The 26,919-nt window shown below is 32.8% G+C and overlaps 1 protein-coding gene across 1 annotated transcript; it reads left to right on the forward strand.

The window, feature by feature from the left end:
* Positions 1–26,744, forward strand: LOC126768482 (signal recognition particle subunit SRP72). Its single transcript, XM_050486622.1, has 14 exons — positions 1–53; positions 20,505–20,671; positions 20,882–21,116; positions 21,215–21,359; positions 21,632–21,822; positions 22,178–22,315; positions 23,011–23,143; positions 23,547–23,720; positions 23,867–24,028; positions 24,399–24,611; positions 25,092–25,189; positions 25,454–25,555; positions 25,810–25,914; positions 26,581–26,744. Exons 1-14 carry the CDS (start codon positions 19–21, stop codon positions 26,714–26,716), a joined length of 2,034 nt encoding a protein of 677 aa, XP_050342579.1. The 5' UTR covers positions 1–18; the 3' UTR covers positions 26,717–26,744.
* Positions 26,745–26,919: the final 175 nt, after the last annotated feature.

Here is a 26,919-nt window from a genome sequence, read left to right on the forward strand (position 1 = left end):
AAGTTTTACAGCAAGCCAATGATGTGCAGACATTCTATTTACCTCTCTGCAAGGTAAGTTTTCAGACGAGTGTTTAAGTTAACTGGACAAGATCGCGATAGTGACGTCGTCAGAGGTGTAAGCTTTATGCCGACATACATATATACGACTTTATATCTATGTAGCACAGCAAACGCAAATCAACGATTAGTCTAAGCCGCAAATCCTATATAAATATAGTTTTTTTCTGTCCAGTGTTCAAGATCAAAGCGTACTTTCCTATATTATTGTTTTAAAATAATAATTCTGAAACAATAATAATTGTTACGACATAATTTTGCGACCCGCTGAAATTAATTTTCTTATATATGAGATCCGAATGACTAAGATTTAAATTCCAGTCATTTCTAGCCCCATTATTCTCAATTTTCGGTTACCCAGTAAACTAAAATCTGGTCCAATTGTTTGATTACTTTCTTCAAACGTTTTACATTATCCGATACGATATCGTGCTGTCGATTAGTTATAACCGGATAACAGTGAAAAATAATAATGATTATTTTAAATTCACCGCATGTCTGATACACGTTCATGGACACACAACGTCTTCCAAGCCACCGAAACGAATTACACGTGGGCGAAACCGCGGCTTCAGTTAGTAAACAATAAAAGTCCATAAATATGTCGTACACTTGGCTAAAGGCATTCCCTTTAAAGGAAAAGGTTAGAGGTTTCATGTACCAAATTGTTTCAGTGTGCATTATTGGATATAAATGTGGCGGAATTTCATCCGACCTCGGTTAAAAAACGACCTATAAAGATTTCCTTATGGTAGTTGTAAACCGCCAAGTACGATATAAATTATAATTACAAATTAAATACGTTAGTACGCAATGGCGCTTGTCAAAATTCAACCCTGATAATCTGAGCTCAGTGGGTTATTTCAGCTCTATTTGATATCGTGTTAGGAATGCGCTATCAACCTTTCTTTTTTTCTTATCGCTGGAATGCGCAACCAATCTCGGGAACTAAGATGTCGCGCGATGAGATCGCGCGCGAATTGGTTATTAATTGCTTACAAAAACAATGAGAGAAATAGTAAAATTCATGTCAGCTATTATCAATATGTAAAGCTACGTTACATTGTGTATTTTTTTTTCAATATTTATCAATAATATGGTTCATATAGTCTATAGTACATTTAAGGAACAAATTCGAGCACTACTTAAATATTTAAATAATAATTACCACACGAAATCAAAGTATAGTAGTCATTTCACATGGAATAATTTGAATAATAATCCTTACTCCTGCATACCGTCACTCTAGTAATCTGGGATGAATGACGATGATGAATGATGATGATTAAAGGCATTAGATGCATAAAGTTCTTTTTCTCTTCTAAAGTTCCTCATGCTGCATCGGACATTGAACCATGTCATCGAGAAATAAGCTAGCTTATAAAGTGGCATAAGTGGCCAGCGGATTGTGGCTACTGCTAACGAGGCAGATACATTCGGTCAAAATTAATCATTCATTTGATGAATATGGAAACAAATTGACCAATAACAGTGGCAACAGAAAGTAACATTACTTAGACAATTGATATGAAATACAAAATAGCATCAAAGTCCTGAACAATGTACATCTGTCATGGTGCATTCTTTCTTTGAGGAGTCACGTGAACCTATGTTATCTCAATCAAGAGCTACTTTTTAATACAAATACGTCGCTAATTAATCAAAATTACAGGTGATATTTGTAATAATTATTCATAACTTGAGTGTTCGGCAGTATATCTGAAGAGGAGTGAAGTTGTTCGTGTACAGAAACCCCAGTCCATACTAGCAGAATTAACATATAAATTGTTTTGAATCCGGCGTCTACATCCCGTTAAATTATTTCGCGAACTTTGCAAATTTACATGGTAATTGCTAAAACTCAAGATTTGTTGTAGAGCCCACGATTGTGCGGTTACACAAATCTGAGTGAAATTAACGAATTAAGAATAAGAATCGTTTAGATGAACGATATCTCAAACACACCTCTTTGTTTTAATCACTTAGATTACAACTTCCTTAAGTTTGACTGCCAAGCGTGAACTACATGATACCGTTTTGTCTGTTATTCTTCTCTTGGAGGAACGTAGTCTGACTCTTATCAAACTATCACGAAGAATTGCAGACTTTTGTACTTTAGTTATGCAATATAACTTCCTCCTCCTCTATATATACAACTAATCTGAAACCATATAAATACAATATTCGTCATTGTATATGATTAATGTTTAAATGCACGTATTCCCATTAATTTAAAGCAAAACTTATATTCAAGTTTTATAATTATACATTTCATTTGCACGAATCTGAATATTTGATTGGACTATTTCGTCTTCAATCTATTCTTGATTTAATCTGATCAGTTGCAACTTTGTCCTTAATCAAGATAGTTTCTAGATACTCAGCGCGCTATCATGTCATTTCTAACTTTCGCTAATCTAAATAGTATCTATTCAGTACCTCAGCACTGACTTAATCGATTTTACTCGACGCAAATCTACATCTTGAAATTTACACCAGTGGATTTAATTTTAGGTCTAAGTGATTTGTACGACTCAAGATAAAATGAAGAAGATTATAATAATATTATTTTTATAATTTGTTTGTAATTTCCGATACCAGACATCATTACAAAATGACAAAGCTCATTATTAAAAAATGCCAAAAAGTACATAGATTTGAGTTATTGTTAAAAAAAGAAAGCCCCATTTAATTCGCGAAGATTCCATCTCATGTGAAAACTTAATATCTTCTATTAGAAACAAATACTTTTTTCTTGGAAACATTAATTTTTCTTTCAATGTTACTTTCACGGGACAGGTAAGAACCTTAAAAGAAATAAAATAACAATGGATTTTAAGTGTCCAGCCAACTCTGGTAATTTAGTAGCTGACAATACAAATTAAGAAGGCTAAAGCAGAAAGGTCGGCTCTTGTTGTCTGTAGGTACAATTAAAAATAATGAGGTCACCCAAATAGCTTTTAAAAATTTCTTTATGTACATTGCCATTTCGTATTAAATAGTAGGTTTGTTAAATACAAAATGTTTTTTTTTAATTCAGACAGAGGACTTGTAATAGAAAGTTAACTGTTTATAAGTTTCGTACAAGTCAGTCTATTTTTATGAATTGTACCGATATTCAATATAAATCATAAAATTTAATTAAATATCATTGAGGAAATCTGTTGTATGTAAAAAACATGCTCTTGAAAATCTAAAAACTTCTAACGAATAAAGTAACTGATGAAGTTTTTTTTCCTTATTGTTAAAAACTTTTTGAAACATGGAATATTAAAAATTAAAGTACTTACCTATTTATAAGTTGATTGATTTTACAATTCATTAACCATTAATTGGAAAACAGGTAGTTATAATATCAACTTAACTTGTCATGTCCAATTATAATTTCCTCGTACAGTCATATCGGGTAGGTTTTATTTATTTATTAAATTATTCATATTTTTGTACTTTTAAAGCATTTATTATAAAATGAGGTTAAGGTAGCTTCGATAGATGTGCAATAGATTTGCACAAAAAGAAAATATTTCGAAAAACATCCAAAAAAAGAGAATTCTACGGAATGTTCTAGTAATTATACAATGACCAAATCAGTTATCGAAAAAATTATGTCCCTTAAACCAAATTACATTACGTGATTGTCGAAGTTTACAATTCATAAGTAGCTAATTCATATTATAATATCATGAATTTTGCGAATAATTTTCGAATGGTCCTAGTAGATCACTTATTAAATTACGCTTTAACCGTAGTACTCGTAAATTAAATTCTAACGAGGTTATGGGGTCGATGAGATGACAGGTGACGACGGTTGCTGTTGAAGTACTTTTAGGATGAAATCGAAAATCACCTTAATTCTCAACACCTTTCTTGCCCTTAACTAATTTCCTGATCGAATTGAAATATTTTTGAAAGAAAACATTATTCGATGACCCTAAATCAGATCTGGAAATACGAATTATTTTATAACAATAGGCTCCCACTTGACTTGAGTAGGTTATATTATTTATTTACTATCCATGGATTATTGCACCATTTGTCTATTTCTGGTTGAACGTGTAAATCTGGTGTTTTATTGTATTTTTAACATTCCTATATACATATATGTATAAAGCATAAAGATCCAAATTTTTACATGAAATTTATTAACCTCTATAATATCTTATTGAAAACAAATTTTAAGAAAAAGATTCAGCCACGATATAAGAGTAAATACTTCAAGCAGCCATGTCCGTCCAATCAAAAAGTCTGGCTTTAGGCCAGTAAAGTAGAAAACGAATGAAATACATCCTAGATTTTAAAGGATTGTAAATTTTACGTAACAATAACTCACAGTGAGCAAGGAATAACTTAGAATGAAACGAGCTGAACTTTCAAAAGACAATGCATTGTAATGTTGTGTTGAAATGTGGAGATGACTTCTTATGTAACTAATTGTTTGCCGAGACAAGTTTGTACAGCGTACAATGGTATTCCTCGTCACCAAAAACTACATAAGAACCTTCTTATCTTTCGTAAGTTTATATAAATTATTTTATATTATTAACTCAGATATTATCTTCGTTATATGGCAGCCATGTTGCATGGTACTCATCCCGACGCCTAAAATTGAAGCTATGAAATCTATAACATTATTTTTATAATTTGTTTGTAATTTTCGATACCAGACATCATTGCAAATTGGCAAAATTTATTATTAGAAAATGCCCGCCAAAAAGTACATAAATTTTGAGTTATTTTTAAAAAAAGAAAGCCACATTTTATTTTACTCCGTTATATTATTCACATAATGAATTTTACACAAATCCATGTCCACACAAAGCCGAGATGGCCTAGTGGTTAGAACGCGTGAATCTTAACCGATGATCGTGGGTTCAAACCCGGGTAAGCACCACTGAATTTCATGTGCTTAATTTGTGATTATAATTCATCTCGTGCTTGACGGTGAAGGAAAACATCGTGAGGAAACCTGCATGTGTCTAATTTCATTGAAATTATGTCACATGTGTATTCTACCAACCCGCATTAGAGCAGCGTGGTGGAATAAGCTCTAAACCTTCTCCTCAAAAAGGGAGAGGAGGCCTTAGCCCAGCAGTGGGACATTAACAGGCTGTTACTGTACTGTACTGTATGTATGAATTAGAAGATATCTCTCCGCTCATACTTAACTAATATATCTGACCGAGCGCTCCACGTGTTTTTATTTTCTTACGTCAACTTTTCAGCAACATTGAACAACGATGGAGTTCAAATATTACACATACTTTTGGTGCTGATAACAATGCTTGAAATATTACTTGTTTTATTATAATAAATATGCGATAATTTGTCTCTCAGACTAATTTACATTATTCAGCTATATGTAAAAAAATAAGAAACGTACCAAATAATATACTATCAAAGATATCCGGAAAGTCTTATGCAATAATAGTGTTAGCATAAAACAAGGATAATATAATTATATATAATAGGATATTTATATATATGAAAACAATGCATATAGATGTCGCAAACCTTTTACTGGTGGTAGAGCTTTGTGCAAGTTCGTCTGGGTAGGTACCACCCACTCATCAGATATTCTACCGCAAAACAGCAGTACTTGGTATTGTTGTGTTCCGGTTTGAAGGGTGAGTGAGCCAGTGTAATTACAGGCACAAGGGACATAACATCTTAGTTCCAAAGGTTGGTGGCGCATTTGCGATGTAAGCGATGGTTAACATTTCTTACAATGCCAATGTCTATGGGCGTTGGTGACCACTTACCTTCAGGTGGCCAATATGCTGTCCGCCTTACTATTCGATAAAAAAAAACCTAAATTATTTTCACGACCGGCTTATAAATGTAACACTTCGTACTACAATCCAATCACCAGAATATATCAAAACTATATCGACACAGTTGCTAATAATCCATCTCTAGACATTTTCACCTAAATTATACGGATTTAAATATATATGAAAGCAATTTTTTCACTAACCTAATCGTTATTTATTTTTATTTTTAATTCTAACTAACCCTAGTACTGTATATTTACGCTGTATGTGCACGCATTGTGAAATAATATAGTTAAGTTTTATTTGTAACAGTACAGTAACAGCCTGTTAATATCCCACTGCTGAGCTAAGGCCACCTCTCCATTTTGAGAAGAAGGGGAGGAGCTTATTCCATCACGCTACCCCAATTCGGGTTGATAGAATACACATGTTGCATAATTTCAATGAAATTAGACACATGCAGGTTTCCTCACGATGTTTTCCTTCACCGTCAAGCACGAGATGAATTATAAACACAAATTAAGCACATTTAAATTCAGTGGTGCTTACCCGGGTTTGAACCCACGATCATCGGTTAAGATTCACGCGATCTAACCACTAGGCCATCTCGGCTATATAAATCTTCATGTGCTTAATTTGTGTTTTGTAACAGTACGCTAGTTGAATAATAGACACGTAGTATATACATAGACAAGTTTAAGTTTACAAGTTTAAAGTATTAACTAAAACCTTCAGAGATCTTGGAATTGAAAGTCACATGATAATTTGACATTAAATAATAATTAATATTCTCCTTAAGCTATGTTCTAAATGTGGAGATTTTGTTCATAAATAGTAAATTTGTGCTTGTAATTCATCTCATGCTTGTCGTTAGAAGGAAGCTAATCGTACATTCTGCCTAATCTATTTTTTTCAAATCACCTTGTAGGTTAGCTAAACTCACAAGAAAATGACAGAAGTAGTAAATTCAGCAATTTTTCTTTTTAGAATTTTTTAAAATTTACTGGTGGTAGGGCTTTGTGCAAGCTCGTCTGGGTAGGTACCACCCACTCATCAGATATTCTACCGCAAAACAGCAATACTTGATATTGTTGTGTTCCGGTTTGAAGGGTGAGTGAGCCAGTGTAATTACAGGCACAAGGGACATAAAATCTTAGTTCCCAAGGTTGGTGGCGCATTGGCTATAAGCGATGGTTGACATTTCTTAGAATGCCAATGTCTAAGGGCGTTTGGTGACCACTTACCATCAGGTGGCCCATATGCTCGTCCACCTTCCTATTCTATAAAAAAAAAAAAAACATTTCTTCTTCAACATAATAAAATTTAAATAAAATTAAGAAAAAACCTGAAATTGATATAGCATTTTGTTTTGTATACGCTTGTTTTGTTCGTTGTAGTAATTTACATACCTAGTTATTGATTATCACAAATTCCTTTTTAAGTAGGTGTGCCAATATTTTTGAAACTTTTATTAAGTAATATTTATTATAATTATAATAAATTTTATTTATATAATTATATAAATAATATTTATTGACTTCAATCATTTGATTATGAATGATATACCTACTGATTATTCATTTAATGGATATCTAAATATATATAGCAAAATAAAGAAATTACCGACTACATGTTGCTCATTATAAGTGTGTAGACCGATAAATTATTAATACCTAACAATTTTAAAATGAACACGACTTTGAAAGTTCATATTGAGTAATTTTAAGTAATACCTCACAAGGGATCTTGGAACGTAATCAAATGGTAAAGAAGGCCAATTTTCTGTGTGGGCGCCCTGAACGTCGCAGCACGATATCGGCCAAATTAACCCTCTTGGGTTCCGCTACATTGATCGCAATTTTCATAACCTGAATAAATTGACTAATTTTATTTATATTTTTTAATAAGAAATGAACCAAAACCAATAGATTAGCATAACTAAAGTGTCAAAGATAATCGATTCTATTTATTTCGTCTCCAGTAAAGAAATTATCTATTAAAGAACAATTTTAACAAACTTTGGTACTAAAACATTTAATTTAAACAGTATGATATCGGTACCCATTTATCATTGATGGCCTTCTGGGTAGGTACCACCCACTCATCGCATATTCTTAAACGAAACAGTAATACTTAGTATTGTTTTGTTCCGGTTGCCAAGGATAAACAAGCCAGTGTAACTACAGGCAGAAGAGACATAATATCTTGGTTCCCAAGGCTGGTGACGATGTAAGGTAAGTATTGTTAATGTTTCTCACAGTGCCAATGTATATGGGGCAGTGGGGATTATTCGGGCACTTATTACCAAGGAAATATAAAAAGTATATTAAGACTCTGAATTTACAATACAAGAGTATAGTATAATATTTATATATAAACTAATCAGAATGACATTGATATCAACAAAATACATATATTTTAAGTATTAACATGTAATTAAAATCAAGTATAAAATATTAATATTAATATAGATTTTGTGTTCATTGTAGAACTACTTTCAATAGTCGCATCGCATGCGGTAAACGAATTGCGATGTCTAGTTAGAACGAATCAAATCTAGATGTAAGCAAGCGGAGCGTGCCTAACTCGATCCGATCCCTATAATTGAGCTGATAGCCTCCAATCCGCGGACTTATTCGAGTGCACTTACCATTTTTCACCTTGCAACACTTATATTTATTATATCTATATTTATGTTATCAATAAAAAATAAATGTCAATCGTATAACCTTTAGTTTATTGTCCATAAATGAATAAAATATTTAATACTTTTAAATTAATTTAAATATAGCTCAACAAACTCATTTTCTCCCAATATTTATATAATAATCAACTTATGTATAATAAACAATCCCACCGCCGTATCTGTCTAAGCGTTTGTCTGCCTAAACACGATAAACTCAAAAACTATATATTTTATATTACGATATTTTTTTTAATATAAACGTTTTATGTACCTAGACACTTATTTTAGCTAGTGTATAATAAAACAGTAATATATAGTATAAAATATTATCATTTACATATAATTACATAACTATATGTAATTAGATATCCTACTTCAACATTTAGGATATTTTTTAGTAAGGATGGATATAGGAATCGTTGGCAATGTGGGTTTCATAATCTACACGATACTACAGTAAGGGAAACATGGTACAGTGAAATTAATAATAATAAATAATAATAATAAACACGCGTTTGGACTCTACTACCACTTACCATCAGGCGGAGTAAAGTCATTTGCCTTGCCGGCAAAAAAAATACTACTTTTTGCACTGGAGGTCTCAAGTTTGATCTCCGCTTATGACTACTCGGTGCTGTATTATCTGAGCCATACGATATTAAAAGTAATATATTACGAAAACAAATAAAAATCTCGTTTATAATAAACTCACATTTCCTCTTACAAGATAGAGCTATTGAATTATTTAATGTTTCATATAAACTGTAGCAGGAAAAAAATATTCACTCAATAACATCTCATAAACAACTTTATTATTAGAGAATCTCAATGCTTTTTCTGTTTGAAAAAAAAATGGATCTTAGTAACGTGAAACAGAAGGTGGGCCAGGATAGCGAAAGAAGTGTTGTGTGGTTATAAACAATATTTATTAAACAGGCAGAGTTTAAGTTGCTTAAGTTCAACAATAATTATAATCGTTCATTGTAAATACATCGCTATTTATACCAAAGTCTAATCATTTTTAATGTTGGTAGTTGTAAAAAAAATATCACGAAATTAAATAACATTGAAACAAAATTTATAATCAACTTAAATAAATATTAGGTTATTCTAAATTATATACGCGTTGGCCTTAGCGTTGAGTTTAACAAACGTTAGTAGTTTTAAAATCATTTAATTTAAAAAAATATATAATACCTGAAGAATAAAAGCAATGCCTGACAAGAATGCTTAACTAACATATCGGTCTTAAGGTGGCCTCCCAATGTGATGATTCTGCGGATTATTCACGGACATCCGACGACCACGGACGGCTTGAATAGCAAACAAATAATTATAAGTTTTCTACCTTCCTAATAAACCTTTTATATTTACAAGATAGAAAATATCCATGAATTTCATTTTCTAACGTTGATTCGGGAGACTTTCAGTACAATTTTATCAAGTTCTCTTTGATGTATATGGCATCCATATCAAAGAGAAATAGATAGAACGATGTTTAAAAATAAAACTTAGATCGATATTATATTCCCAATTCTTCTTTATTCTTTTCTCATTTTATACATTCCGTTTTATAAATATAACGATATGTAGGTATAAAGAGAAATATTTATCAAACGCTATAAATTGTTAAACTTAAATATAAAACAAAAACTCAAAAAAATAATACATACAAATAATACTCTGCATTATGCACTAAATAAACCACTATTATTGTTCTGACATAACTTCTTGATTCCCCCATAAATAGTACAATTATTTCTTTCTCTCTCTAAATCTCTTTTTAAATTTTCTCTAAAAAACAAATAAGTCTTTGTTAATACTGAGAAAGGACTTTCAAAAGATAACGATGATTTGACTGACTGCGCAGGAAGACATGTGCACTCTTTATAATGAGGTGGAAAACTAACGTCTTTACGTACTTTTCAAGGTACTGAATGGAAGTTGACAGTGTTGACTTCAGACTGCTTCTGAGAATTTCTCTACATAAAAATACATAAGTTTTAATTAGCCCGACCCGTGGTTTGAACCCAGGAACTTGCAACTTGCAGCCTCTTTGATTAGCCAATGCATAATTATTATTATTAGTCTTTGGTCTTTGTTTAGTCAACTATATACTATTAACGTATTAATTGTCACCGAGTTAACTGACATAGACCTTACTCACATGTCGCCTTGAGGCGGACTGTCAATCTTATGAAATATATCGGGGTGAGATTATCGAATTTTTTAGTGTATTTTATAGTTTTGATATATTCCTAACAGCCAATAGATACTATACATTTGATAAACTTAAACAATATGATATGAAAATTGGAAAACTATTAGACGTAAATCACAATGGAATCATTATGTTAAAACTTTATTGAAATAATGAATGTCGACGAAACTTTACTATATTATTTGTAAATAATTTCTTGTGTATTCTAAATTATTATTTAATACAGTAAACAGTAACAGTAACAGCCTGTTAATGTCCCACTGCTGGGCTAAGGCCTCCCTCTCTCTCTCCCTTTTGAGGAGAAGGTTTGGAGCTTATTCCACCACGCTGCTCCAATGCGGGTTGGTAGAAAACACATGTGGCATAATTTCAATGAAATTAGACACATGCAGGTTTCCTCACGATGTTTTCCTTCACCGTCAAGCACGAGATGAATTATAAACACAAATTAAGCACATGAAAATTCAGTGGTGCTTGCCCGGGTTTGAACCCACGATCATCGGTTAAGATTCACGCGTTCTAACCACTAGGCCATCTCAGCTTTTTATTATTTAATAGTTTCTTTAAATATATCGTCAGAATTAAAAAATAATAGTAGTCTAACAAACTGAGGTTGAAAGACAAGAAATTTTATACCATCATGTATGTTGGTGGTGTTCTATATTCGGTCAGATCGACAAATAATTATTGATTAATACTAAAAATATAATGACGTCATAAAAAAGGAAACACAATAAGTTACTAAAACAATATACCATAACAAAATGGTATGACGGATTAATCTCTAAATCTATCTCTTTAATACTTGCCTTGGCTGGAGAACCAGCAGTGGAATATTTACGTCTTATTTTTATAAATAAAAAAACCGATACTGACCAGTAATTTTATTGGTTTTCTATTTCTATGAAATAATAAAATTAGAATTGCATGACCAGTCAAAGTTAATAACAACAGGTGTTCAAGCACAAGGCGAAATAACCATAAGAGCAAAAAGTATTTTAAACGTTTCTGCAACAAAACGTATATAGAATAATATTCAGTAGACATCATTTATTTAATTCATAACATCAGAATGAATATGGGTCGCTTTTTATATAACTTGTTTATTATTTAATTATCTGGCCATTTTTTTATCATTTATTTGCCTTTCAGAATTGTCTTTAAAATATTCACAATTTTTACCATCTTTCCTACAATCTGGTTAGCAAAACCCATCGAAAGGAATCAATCAAATCCTATTTATCATATTGATTAACTTTATGTCGCGACGTCAAATACATCGCCTCAGTTGGTGCTACAGAAAATTGGAGTCCCCGTCAGGGCTTAAAAGCTTCCAAATTGAAATCTCGTACGTGGAGCCTTTATTAGGCAATACTGAGCTATCAATGTCGACCTCTTGCTGACAACCGTCAGGGCTACCGATATGATTCGACGTTTCAATCAACGCGAGAATGTAATTATGGACAGATATATTGACTTAATTTATTATCGTACGATTGTGCTGAAGATTTCTGTATTAGCTCAGTGACATTAAGCTCCAAGGTCAAAGGCTTGGCTTACATTTTAGTATAAGAAAATATTTGTTATATTTAACTATTTTGGATACCTCTAGTACTAGTATAGTATTATATCTAGATAGATGTTGTACTTTAATATATGTATTTTTATAGCGAACCTGAAAGGATTCTCTGAAAGTATTTGAAAAATATTTCTATAGCTTAAATCCACGAAAAAAACGCGACAAAAAGGTTTACTATTATTTTGAATATTTTTTTTTCTAAACTGTAAATAAAAGACTACCATGGACATTTAGACAACACATTTTTATACGTTGTAAATTTTGATTGTACCACGCATCATCGGTAATAAAAATAAGTAATTTTATTTTTTCCGCTTATATTTTCTGTTTATTTCTTCAAGGCGTGAAGTCAAAACTCCCAACCCTACATCAAAGAGGGAACCTCGTTAAGTCTAGAAGTACCACTAACGACACGTCGGCCCGTCTTGACGCCTGTCCAATTTGCGTCAAAATATCTAGATACCGTAATTCGCAGATAAGATTATTCAAGAAGAGTTAAATATTTTAAACCGATCTAGGGCATGAATAGTAAATTAATTGACATTATTTCAAATTTATTTTTAAATTTATTAGAAAAAACATAAAGCTCTTAGCAAAATAAAGTTTTAGGCATTTATAACGTACCTACTTAGGTATCTCATTTTATTATCATTGTATATTCATATTGTATTATCAAATAAGTTATATTTACAGGTTCAAGAAGGCTAGCTTAGCGCATCTCATTGCTTTTGTAAAAGAAAATTGTTTATTTCATATTTACTAAAAAAAATTATTATGTTTTTTCCGATAAGTGAATATACGCGTAGTACCTACGTCCCAGACCAGTACGAAAGCCTGTAGTAATAAGCTAAAAGGCGAATATTATACGGCCTAATATAAAATTTTATTTTTACGTATAACCCACACGCGTCCGAGAGTGCTATATACGAATATAAAGCTGGTAATACACATAAATAACTGATCTTGGGCTTAAAATTACTTTCAGGCAATTTGTCAGGAAAAAGTGTCTCGCCGAAACAAATGGTCCAACCTTTTTCAGCCTAACGGAATTTTCTAATCTATTATTTTGAACATATTCCATGAGTTCCTAAGCTAATATCTGTTTTAGTTTTGAATAACAAATGCTATAATTCAATACTTAACATAATTACTTCTCGTCTAATACTCTTTTTTATAATAATATTTTATTATTATTATTATCCTGTATTATTTAATTTTACTTTTTGAATACATATAGTAATTAATTACATGATATAATACGTCCCATAATGATCATTATAAAGTAAATTTGTTTTGTAAAAATACTATCATAATCTGCATTTGTTATCAAAATGTAATAACTATAATATAAATAAAATAAGCAGCAACGTAGAGTTCGATTCTTACAACGGACGCGCGAAACTAATAAATTTCCTTTGAATATGATCCGTCCGTTCGTAACGGCCTGTGAATGCCCCACTGCTGGGCTAAAGTCCACATTTCCCTATTTTGAGAAGGTTTGGAGCTTGTTACCACGCTGCTCCGATGCGGGTTGGTGGAATACACATGTGGCCGAATTTCAGTGAAATTAGACACATGCAGGTTTCCTCACGATGTTTTCCTTCACCGTAAAGCACGAATGAATTATAATCACAATTAAGCACATGAAATTCAGTAAAAGTTGCCCGGGTTTGAACCCACGATCATCGGTTAAGATTCACGCGTTCTTACCTCTGGGCCATCTCGGCTTTGAAAGTGATCTAATGAAATTTATAATTAATTTATATGAAGCAATCGTCAAACTCAATGCTTGCTAGGAAACTTGGCATTTTCTTTGAAGGCTCAACAGCTTTACACGACTCTCGTTAAGATGTTAAGATATCTATCGAGGAGGAGAGGAGTCTATTATTCTTAAGATGGTCCCATATCGGGAACCGAAGTGGAGAATGTTGTTGTTATTGACGAAATAATCATGAAACGTTAGTATTAAGTATGTTTGTGTAACCTTTGACTTTACCTTTTTCTAAATTTCCCAAAAATAAATCCTAAGATGAAACATATAACAAAAAAACTTGATTGTAAAGTAAAAAATCTACTAAGCCTTAAACATAAAGCGTACACAAGTAGATGCAGAGCGTTTCAGAAAACACTAGTATATAATACATGGTCAAGCAGGGCATTGTTGGCGTGGTTTGAGCCGGTTGGCGTGGTTGGTAGAACACTAGCCTTTCACGCCGAAGGTTATGGGTTCGATTCCCACCCAGGACAGACATTTGTGTGCATGAACATGTCAGTTTGTCCTGAGTCTGGGTGTAATTATCTATATAAGTATGTATTTACAAAAGAAAAGTAGTATATATAGTATATCAGTTGTCTGGTTTCCATAGCACAAGCTTTGTACAAGCTTAATTTGGGATCAGATGGCCGTGTGTGAAAAATGTCCCAGGATATTATTATTATTATTATTGTCTGCCCATAGTTTCGCTTGTATTATGAATTTGTTTTTTTTTTAATAACTTGTTTGTCTTCTCACTTAATTTGAACTTGAGAAGTTGTACCTATGTTGAAAAGGGAAGCTATATATTTCATAAAGGCTAAATGACTCCTCAATGTACAATTAAGGTTTACCCCTTAAGTCTTAAGCATATCTCTCGGCAGCGGGATCACTAATCGAATGCTTTATGGTGGGAGAAAAGTGACCCTACTTTTAGTTTAAGTTATTGTCCAATTTACATTTTAATGATCATAAATATTGTAAATTTAACAATGATGATAATGCATTATTACAATTTAATTGATAAATGATGGTGATTAAGATTATGCATTCCTTAAAGGCTGGCAACGCACCAGCAAGTCCTCCGGTGTTGCAGGTTATCATACTTAAAAAAGATCATCCTGACGAATTGAAGTGAAATTTGCGCTAAAGCTTGTTAGAGTAAAAGAGAATTAGAAATTTTAAAAAATTAGACACACACCATCAAAAGGCGCTTTTTTCATGACGTTAAAGTAAGATTGCCACTGCTGGGCTAAAGCCCTTTGAGCATAATATACCAAGCTGCTACTATGCCGGGTGGTGGATACACATATAGAGAAGAAGAATTTTAGTGAATTTAGACACATTCGGGTTTCCTCACAATGTTTCCCGACACCGTGCACGAGATGCATTATAAACACTAATTAAGCTCATGAAAATTCAGTGGTTCATACTTTCTAATCACGAACCATCTCGGCTCATCAAATTTCTAAATCTCAATTAATAAGAGCACAAATGACATAAATACCCTCTAGCTACAATATAAAAATCTCTCCCTCTTACAAACACACATTATTTTTAGTTAAGATATTTTAAAAATTTAAATTTAATGTAATTTTATTTTATTTTTGTTTGTATTTACAGAACATAGTTATTCTGTAAATACAACTTACATCTGTAAATACCTACTTTTTTTAACTTTTAACCTATTAATTCAAATTTACATTATAATACTATTCTCTAGTTTATATTTATATCAAAATTCAGTTATTTATTTTGTTATTTATAAGTTGAAGATGCTTTTTTTTTGTTTTTCGTCAATTAGAGATTTTTTTTTTGTGAATGTTAAGTTAGCCTATAATTAATATATATTTTGCAACAATATTTTTAATGCAATAAGACAATGTTTTTCTACGTTGGCTTCCTATTTCATAAAATAAATAAGTAAGGAACAATTTTCATTCTCTTATTTCATTTTCGGATGAAGATCCATATGAGATACTTCTTGTTACCTCTCATACACTCCATACTTAGAATGCCTACTACACAAACTAAGCAGATCATAATTCAATACATTATAGTATCAAAAGAAATATTTTCAAAAAACATATTTATTTCATTATGTCGCAAAAAGACAGTTAAAGATTGTTCTACTATTGAAAACCATTTCTTTCTACCAAATCCTTTGAACATTGGAACATGTTACAAAATATGCCGAATCGTGATCGGAAACCCATAGTAGGGTTTAGACCAATATTTTTATGGGAGGAAGGTATGTGAGGCGTCGATATTTCAATTGTTCAGTGGGCCGACAGAGTTTATAGGCGGGCGTCGAGTGACGTCGTAATAGGGACAAACATTACCCTTTTAAATTGAATTTCGCGCAATTTATCAGGCGTGCTTTGATAAAATTCCTCAGAACGATTTAATCCGAGAAGTGACTGTTCTGTTATTTATTTTAATCTCATTTCATGTTTAATTTAAAATCCTTGCCAACGCTTAATAGTTCTTTTTTCATGTTTATATAAATTCGATTTAAAATTGTTATCGCTTTGTAGAAGCAAACATTATTGTTGGATAATCAATAAATATAAGCATTTGATTTAAATTAGTTATGCTTTTTTCATATTTTACTTTACATGAAAAGCGATAATATTAATATTTTTAAAACGTATTCTATAAAAGTTTTTCGACGCGTAAAAGCAATATTGCAACGCAACGTGTCCACCCGCCCATGAAAGTTCCTAGCTTCCTAGTAACTTTGAAATGTAATGCGATTAAAGTTTTCTTTGACAGGCGATAATACTGTCCATTATTTATTTTTATTTTATTCTCTTGCACTGAAAAATAATAACGGATAAATAAATCAAACAAAAACTATTTAATTTTGCCAAAAATTATAGATTTGATCTGGAACCTCTCAGCCCAGAAAACCACCAAAAAGTATATTAAGTATCTTTGTGCTATGAGGGTAACTGGTAGTTTTAAATCGTATATTTCTGGTTAAAAATTATCAAATTTAAAAACGACGTCATATCCTATCAAAATCTCTTCAAGTAAATAAAGATTCAACGCGATGCATGTTTCCAGCACGGAATTTTCAATTTTTCGACGCGACGGCGAGCGTCGTAACGCTCCAAGTTTGATGAGTTCGACACACGGCCCCGTGTAAGCGTGGACTTGCACAATAGTTGTTCCATTCTTCTTTCAAACTAGCTCTTTCACTTTGATGCTGTTATATTTCGCTGATCTCATGCTTTACATTAAATTTTAGTGTAGAATTTTGGAATGCACGAACAAATTCTTACCGATATAATGAACTCACAGAATTACGGCTATGAATCTATAAAGATTTTCAAAATATCTCTTTGTTTAAATGTAACGTATTAAATTGTATATAATATCGATTTAATATCCGAAACCATTAATTTACTGGTGGGCTTTGTGCAAGCTCGTCTAGGTAGGTACCACCCACCCATCAGATATTCTACCGTAAAATAGCTGTACTTGGTATTGTTGTGATCCGGTCTGAAGTGTGAGTGAGCCAATGGTATTACAGGCACAATGGACATAACATCTTAGTTCCCATGGTTGGTCGCGCATTGGCGATGTAAGCTAAGGTTAACATTTCTTACAATTCCTTTATCTATGGGCGTTGGTAACCAATTACCATAAGGTGGCCCATATGTTCATCCACCAACCTATACTATAAAAAATAAATTAAAAAATCATATAATTGTGTCATCCTTAGATTCTCAAGCAATATTAAATATAAAAAGAGTAGTTGATACTGAATTTGTTTTATTTATTTGGTACGATGGTGTTCCACAACCCGCCACGTCCGCCGGAAGCGACGCCATGTTGACATGGCCGCCAGACGAGACGTGCTATTGGCAACACTCCGACGAATTGAGGCGGAAAATGAAAATAGTTTTGACATCATTCAGGTTTTTCTATAGCCCCGATTAAATAATTTCTAGGAAACCCATAACTGATTGGAAATAATCATAAATTTGTTCAAAACTTAATAAATAATTTATAAATAGTACATCTTACTACTTTGAATACTTACTCCATTCTTTAACTAAACAAGAAAGTAAAAATATGATTATATAACCCACATATATTATGGTATAAGCCGTTACAAAAGAAATGAATCTGTAAATTCCAATAATGGCATCTTGTAGGCACTTAAGTCGTCGGAACGTACAGTTAGCAAAAAAGTTCGAGACAATAATCTTGATGGTAATCTACAGTACAGTAACAGCCTGTTAATGTCCCACTGCTAGGCTAAGGCCTCCTCTTCATTTTAAGGAGAAGGTTTGGAGCTTATTCCAGCACGCTGCTATACGCTGTACAAGTTAGCTTGATCTTTTTGACAGACGGGCTAGTGATGGGAAACAGAAAATATCTATAAATAGCAGTCCAAAAAATAACGTTTTAAAATACTTGTAAATGTGACGAGATGGTGTGCGTGTATTATGTGTGAAATTCTTTATTGCACTAGACATATAAAACATTGGGTAGATAAGCGACGGTGGGTCAATATTCATAATAAGTACCTATTTAACATTACAGGGTTATTTTTGGACCTCCCGCCAAATTTAAATAGGTGGTTCAGACCATGAAAGTGAATGACCATGAAATGGAAAGTGAACCAAAGAAACACGGGTCGAATTTTTTTTTCAGTTTTCGTAATTCAAATTAGAATTAATTTTTTTTACTTTATTGTTCTACAAAGAGTTATACCAGCTAAAGAGACCCCAACCAAAAGGACCCCCGTTACAATAACTTAACAATGATCTTTAATAATGATTTTTTGTAATCGATATTTGTAACAGTTACTGCCTGTTATTCGTGTCCCATCCGTCCGACCGTTGTAACATTGTATAAGCGTCTATTATTTTCAGTGTTCCTATTTAAATTTTACTTTGAAGCAATAAAAAGTCTTAAAATTTTCGGATAACGCTTGAATCTTTAGGCACTTTTGTGTTATATATATATTTTTAATATTTTTAAAATCATTAAATTAAGAACATAATATGTTCGTCATTGCCAAGTTATGTCGATCAGAAAAATTTACAGCTGTCAAAAAGATCAAGCTAACTTGTACAGGGTATATACATATACAATGCGGTTAGTTATGGCAGAATTTCAGTGAAATTAGACATATGCAGGTTTTTTCACGACATTTTCTTCACCGTCAAGCACGAGATGAATTATAAACACAAATTAAGCACATGAATATTCAGTGGTACTTGCCCGGGCTTGAACCCATAATCATCGGTTAAGATTCAAGAGTTCTGACCACTCGGCCATCTGGGATCGTAATCTGAAAGAAATTAATAAATTAGTATGTTCAATTCAATTCCTTTAAGTTCAAACGAAAAGAGCCGAATGTAGAAAACGTGGATCTAAACCAAAGAACGCGGGCTTGTATCCGTCACTGAAGTTTCGTTCATATATTTATTTATTATCCACCAATCCACAACGCAACTATGCAAGGTAAGACCTTGTGCAAATCCGTCTAGGAACTAGATTTGTGCCACCCATTCACAAGTATTCAACCGCCAAAACAGCGTTACTTAGTAATGTTATCTTAAGAGCCAGTGTAATTCCAATCACAAGGGACATGACACCTTAGTTTTCAAATTTAGTGGCGCATTGTCGATGTAAGGGATGTTTAATATTTCTTACAGTTCAAATTTGTAAACACCGCCCCGGTGGTAAACATTTATAAATATAAAACAAAAAATACGCATTGTTACTAAAGAAAACAGATTGTAAAAAAAACTTTTTATTAGATGGTACTTTAAGCGAGTTTACGTTTACGTTTCTATTTTACTTTACAAGATTATTTCAAAAAAAAAGAATAAAAATAAATTATTAACACAACTAAAATAATGACTTAACATAATATAAAAAATTGACAACAATAAAGTGGCGGTCGCAGTGCGCGTCAAAATATCGCAGGCAGACCATTAACCAATCTAAGCTGATAATTTTGTTTATATGTCAGATGTGTGTGAATAAAGAGCTAGTGAAAATAGACTGCCTGACGTGCGTTTGCTATTGGTTTGTTGGAAAATGTTAGATCTTTTACAAATACGTATACATATTCAATAACAACAATAATTACAAGATTATCTAAAACGTCTTAGAATACTAATAACTATTTTAAAATTAACCAGGAAAACCAATAAACATAATGATTTCATTATCATTAGTGCTAGCTGCACCGGTTGACTATTAAAATTTTCGAATCAAAATTTAAAAAATATTTTCTTATATATCACACCACCTGTCTTCAACGTTATGAACGACTCGCAGGTTCACCTAACAGAAAAAAAATACAATCTCATATTATTTATAAAAGGTAAAATTAAAACTCATTAAATAGATAAATAATATATTTAAATATTTTCATTAAAATAAACTTTTCAATAAAATATGTAGGTACAACATGGATACTGCTTCCATTACAAAGGAAATGACAAATCAGGTGCCAAGTTGTCAAAAAATGTCAGCCAACAAGGAAAATAACCTTGTACAGGCTTATGTAGAATTAAATAAATTTTGCCAAAGTGGAGAATATGAGAGAGCGTTAAAAGCTGCAGGCAAAGGTAAGTTAAACCAACACATAAATTCATTCATAAAAAGTTCCTACCTAATGTGGATTGGAAAGTTCATAACCATGATTTATCAATGAATGTACTAATAACAGATTTTATGAAATAATTGTACTGGGCAAGAAATCCTACTTTAATATAAATTTAAAACAACATTCCTATAGTGAACTTTAGCCACAAAATAATTAAGTTTTTAATTCCAAGTCCTGCAGATTGCCCCAAATGAGCAAAAAGCGTTTCACTGTAAAGTGATATGCTTCATACAACTTCATAATTTTAAGGAGGCATTGTCTGTGCTCTGCAATTCTAAGAATGCCTCTTTGGCGGCCGATTTGCATTTCGAAAAGGCATACAGTCAATACAGACTGAACAACTCCAAAGAAGCTTTGGAGACTGTGGATAGTGCAACAGAATTAACACCAGCTTTAAAAGAACTCAGGTAAATATCATCTTTTGTTTATTTGGTTATCATTACAATAGCTAAATTATGTTATTGAAAAATATGATATTTTAACTAATGGAATTTTCATCTTCAAGGGCTCAAATTTTATATCGCCTAGAACAATATCAGGATTGTTACAATCTTTACCGTGATATTGTTAAGAATACAACTGATGACTATGAAGATGAAAGAAAAGCTAATATGTCTGCTGTTGTTGCCAACTTAGCTGCTCTGAATCCTGTAAGTAAAGAGTACTGTTATATTCAGAGAAATAACGTACATTTACCATTTTATTATGGAAACTGACACATTCCAAACTTACGTTAATACAATAAAAAACAATATAATAATTGAAACATTTCAAAAAAGTTTGAATCCATTAGCAGTACACTGGCTTACCTATTCAACTATTATTATTCTTGGCTATGATGAATAAAAAAATACTTCTTTATTATTAAAAACATTTATTAGCAAATAAAATGATCAAAAGTTATAATTGATTTATTCAACAGTCAGCAGATTTGCCAACATTTGAAGAGAATACATATGAATTATCCTATAATGCTGGAACAACACTTGCAATGAGAGGAAAATATAATGAGGCATTGCCAGTGCTTAAGAAAGCTGAGCAGGCATGTTCGGAGAGTGTGATTGAAGATGGAGGCACTGAAGAAGAAGCCAAGGAAGAAGCCGCAATTATCAGGTCTCCTCACTAAGATCAAATTAGTTGAAAACATACTTCTATTCACTCAACATAACAAATGATAATATAATTTCTTAATATATTACTTTCTATTAAATATTAATATAGTAATTGTTTAGGAATTTGTATAAAGTCGCCTATATATGAAATAAAATATATATTGTTCAAAAAAATATTATGAACTCTGTTATTTACATATTAAAAGTACTAATCTTGTATTATACTTGTACAACATAAGTCTATTAAAATAAAATATAACACTAATTATATTATTAATGTATAAATGCAAAATGGCAGTACACACTTATCACACTGACTGCTTATAATAACAAATGTTCATATTATAATCTTCCAGAGTACAACAGGGGTATTGTCAGCAGCAGATGGGCAAAGAGAAGGAGGCAGGGATACTCTATCACAACGTCTTAAAGGATAGACCCTCCGACCAAGCATTGATTGCTATTGCCAGCAACAACCTTGTGGTTATAAACAGGTAAAATAATCATTTTATGTCTTGGCCCAGCAGTGGGACACTTACATTGTTACTACTATACTATGTACTGAACCTGTTACTATTCATATTGTATAAGTATATAATCCAAAGGGTATGGTACTATTCATATTGCTCGTGCAAACATGACCAACCCAAAAAGTAATACAGCTTTGTAATTCATCTACCGCCGGTTGCTTGGTTTGTTATGTATTTAGCAATTATACAATTATTTTATTATTAAGTATATAATTATAAAACAAAAGAAACACTACACATATTATTTATTTTGAACACCAAAATGTTCCTTTTTATGCGTTATTCGTGTGTATAATGTGTTAATTTTAATTTGACGAGCTGTGGTTGGTAGGTGGTAGGTTGGTGTGGTTAGTAGATGCTTCCCTTTCAAGCCGATGGTTGTGGGTTCGATTTCCACCCAGGACAGACATTTGTATGCATGAACATGTCTGTTTGTCCTGAGTCTGGGTGTATTTATCTATATAAGTATGTATTTACAAAAGAAAAGTAATATATGTAGTAAAAGTAGTATATCAGTTGTCTGGTTTCCATAGTACAAGCTTTGCTTAATTTGGGATCGGATTGCCATGTGTGAGTAATGTCCCAGGATATTTAATTTAATTATAAACTTACTAATGTATGGTTTGTTTAATGATTCATAATTTTCTAATGTAATCTAGAGACACCAATGTGTTTGATTCCCGCAAACGAATGAAGGCTGCTACTCAAGATGGATTAGAGCACAAACTCAACTCAAGGCAGCGGGCCACCATTGCCTACAATCAAGCTGTACTTGCTATTTACTCCAATCAGGTACTGTCAATAAATATAAACATATTGTATATACTAATACAAGTAAAGAAGTAATAAATGACTCATTGGATAATATTAGTCTTATTAACCATAAATGTGAAAGTGTTTTTGTTATAATTTCATGTATTAATTAACAGCACATCTGATCATCATGAAATTTTGCATAAACATTGTCAGGGGTTCAGAAAAGAACATAGTGTACCTGCCCCTTCACCCTTACAAGCGGGCGAAGCCACGGTGGATACTAATATAATCAATAAATTAAAAAAAAACAGAAGTTGTGCTTATATCAGCTTTTTCTTATTTTTGGAATCATAATTCTCACAATTTTTTTAAAATCATATAAATACATTTTAATCGGTCTTGTAGACTTTTTAATATATTTATACCTAATATATTTCAGCCGGACTTTTGTAAGCAGTGCTGCGTGAAACTAAGCCGCGAGTTTAACCAGGAGAAGAAGGCAGCATTAGTTGAAGCCTCATCACTTGTGAAAGACGGCAAGCGTTCCCAGGCAGTAGCATTACTGCTTAAGCAAGACCTCACGCTAGCTGCTGCTCAAGTTCTTTTAGCTCAGGTAACTGCTTTTACTTAAGACTGACTGACAAATTTTGCTCTTAAATTTATATCTTAACCAAATTCAATTATTTTTATTCATTAGATGCAATCTATTCTCTTGCTCTAGTTATAGTCCAATTAAAAATACTTTCTTAAATCTTATAGGGTGATCGTAAAGCAGTAGTGAAGTTACTGGAAGATAGCGAATACAAATACAGACCTGGTATCATTGGTCTACTCTGTACTCTGCTGACAGCTGACAATGATTATGAAAAAGCCTCCAAACTTTTTACCGATGTCTATGAACACTATAAGGATGATGTTGATGTGAGATATTTTAATTATCTGATGTTTGAAATGGGTATATGTATGGAAAATTGGACATAAAAAATGCACTTTTTTAGTTTGCCAGTTAACTATACTGTATAAAATTAAGGAAATGAATGCCAAAATTTTATCCTTAATACTGGTGTTTAAAAAAGAACACTTTTTTTAACTGGGTAAAGTTTTTATCGAAATCAGCCTGAGACTGTTATGGATAATACTTATGGTCTTTTCAATTAATTTAGTTGTATTGTTAAAAAGAAGATTACATTTATCAATTTCGTAAGTAAGTATGGCAAAGAAAAATTGTTATTATAAACACCGCCCTTTAAATTATCGAGCGTCGACGACTACTCGTGTGTGACTTTTCCAGAAGCAGACGTCGCTGCGCAGCGTGTGGCGCGCGGCGGCCGAGGCGCACGCGCGCGCCGGCAACGGGGCGGAGGCGACGCGCGCGCACGAGGCGCTGGCGCGCGCCGCGCCGCACGACCGCCGCAGTCTCGCGCGCCTCGTCAAGGCGCTCGGGGCGCACTCGCCGCGCGCTCGGGAGCTCGCCGCCGGGCTGCCGCCTATCTCGCAGCTCGAGGTGATCACATCCAATCAACATTATTTTATTGTATATTATTTTTCCGGCGCTCTTTCGAGCACACCCACCCATAAGTGCCGACAGTACTTTACGCCTCGACAACTCGTTGGTGGCGAGAAACCGCGAGCAGGGCCCAGCAGTCTACTAAATTATTTTTCTAACGTTATTATAAAACTGCGCGACACACAAATAATGAAATAAACGCAAGCATCGTGTGAGGAATTCTTTAAAATTATCATCATCATCATCATCTCAGAGCTGACCGTAGGCAGACAAGAAAAAGGTGGTGACAAATATATTTAATTGTATTTTCTCGTTAAACCAATAGACAATTGAATATCTTGGGAATGAAACATATAATTCATAAGGTCCTATGCCAAAGGTAAATACCAAAAAAATAAGATTATTTTGATCACAGGCGATACTAGGTTATTATTAATGCAATAGTTTCGTTTAAAATAAAAAACTTTTTTGTTTTAGGGAAAAATCGACGTGGATGCATTGGAATCGTCGAAATGGATGATGGGAGCAAAGGTCGTTAAAAAGACAGTGCAGAGCAAACAAGAACAATCGCCTGGGTATGCGTTATTGAAATCATATTCTAAGCCTCAAACCTAACTAAATTCAGTTTTACATCATAAAAGGTATTCATATAAAATCTACAGCAATGTTAAAATATAAAAACATAATTTATAATTGTGAACCTTTATTGTATATAGAAAACTATTCTCCAACAAGATTTGTGTTAGCAATTAATTACTTAATGTATTCTTATGTATAAATCAACTTGACGAGACCAATGATTGAGGAATCCATACAAATTAAAACTACTGAATTTTCAGAACACCCGGTTCTGAACTTGGTCAAAAGACAAAGACGAGACGCAAGCGCAAAACCAAGCTGCTGCCTAGCGCAGACCTCTCCAGACCTCCGGACCCAGAAAGGTAAACGATAATTAATAAAATTAATTAAAAACTTTTTTTTTCCTTGTCACGAGTGTGGCGCTCCAGTGAAGACGGCGCGTCACACTTGTATCTATAATATATATATATATATATATATATATATATATATATATTATAATGGAATAAATAGCTTACTTCTTGTTTAGACCCCACATGCTGTGGAGAAGAATATTAATACATCATTAAAACAAAATTTTATTTTGAAGAATTTGTCAAATTTTATAATCCTGTAGATGGCTGCCTAAGTACGAACGCACAGCTTACCGGAAGAGACGTGGTATCCGCCGTGACGTCATTAAGGGCAGTCAGGGAATGACTACCAACGCTGTTGACCAGTAGTAAGTATTAACTACATAAGAGCAATAAAACTATCTTAATATTTGATGATGATAGTCCTAATTGGATTTCGGACACGGTAGCTTTACTGGTGGTAGGGCTTTGTGCAAAGTCCTCTGGGTAGGTACCACCCACTCATCAGACATTCTACCGCAAAACAGCAGTACTTGGTATTGTTGTGTTCCGGTTTGAAGAGTGAGTGCGCCAGTGTAATTACAGGCACAAGGGACATATCATCTTAGTTCCCAAGGTTAGTGGCGCATTGGCGATGTAAGCGATGGTTAACATTTCTTACAATGCTAATGTCTATGTGCGTTAGTGACCACTTACCATCAGGTGGCCCATATGCTTGCCCGCCTACTATATTATACTATAAAAAAAAAGCTATTGAGAGAACTGCGTGAGCGTAGAGAGGGTATTATAGTACAAGTGTTTGTGCGCGCTATTTTTCTCTCTCATAATGCGATGGAAAGGCAATCCGTAACAATTATAGAAATTAGATGCAGGATCGGAAGATTTTTCGCCGCTGCTAACTTCAAAATCATAAAAATGGAAGAATAAAAATAATAAGCTATGAAGATCTACCTCATGAAATTGGCCTTGTTGAAGAAATTTAACCATTAATGATTTCATTTGAAAATATAAATAATAATGTTTGTACTCCATAGTGACATGAGCAAACAAACTCCGAGTGCAGCGGCAACTACTGCGAAGAGTCCTCGTGTGGAGGTGAAGTCAGCTGAAAGCGCGTGGCAACGCAAACAGCAGCAGAAGAAAAAGGGCAAGGCTAAGGGAAAGTGGTAGAACAATATAAACATTTGAGTTGAAATAATTGGGTTTTAATTAAACAACCTTTCATCACATTATGGGAATTTTGCAAGGAAAGAGTTTAGGATGATTTATACCACTTTCATCATAATGTATTAAGTTTAAGTACCAAATACAATATGAACAGAAATGAAATTAAATAACTCGGAATCAAACAAATAATAACTGCTGTTTAGTAC

Source organism: Nymphalis io, chromosome 5 (assembly GCF_905147045.1).
Source record: "Nymphalis io chromosome 5, ilAglIoxx1.1, whole genome shotgun sequence".
NCBI classification, from domain to species: Eukaryota; Metazoa; Arthropoda; class Insecta; order Lepidoptera; family Nymphalidae; genus Nymphalis; species Nymphalis io.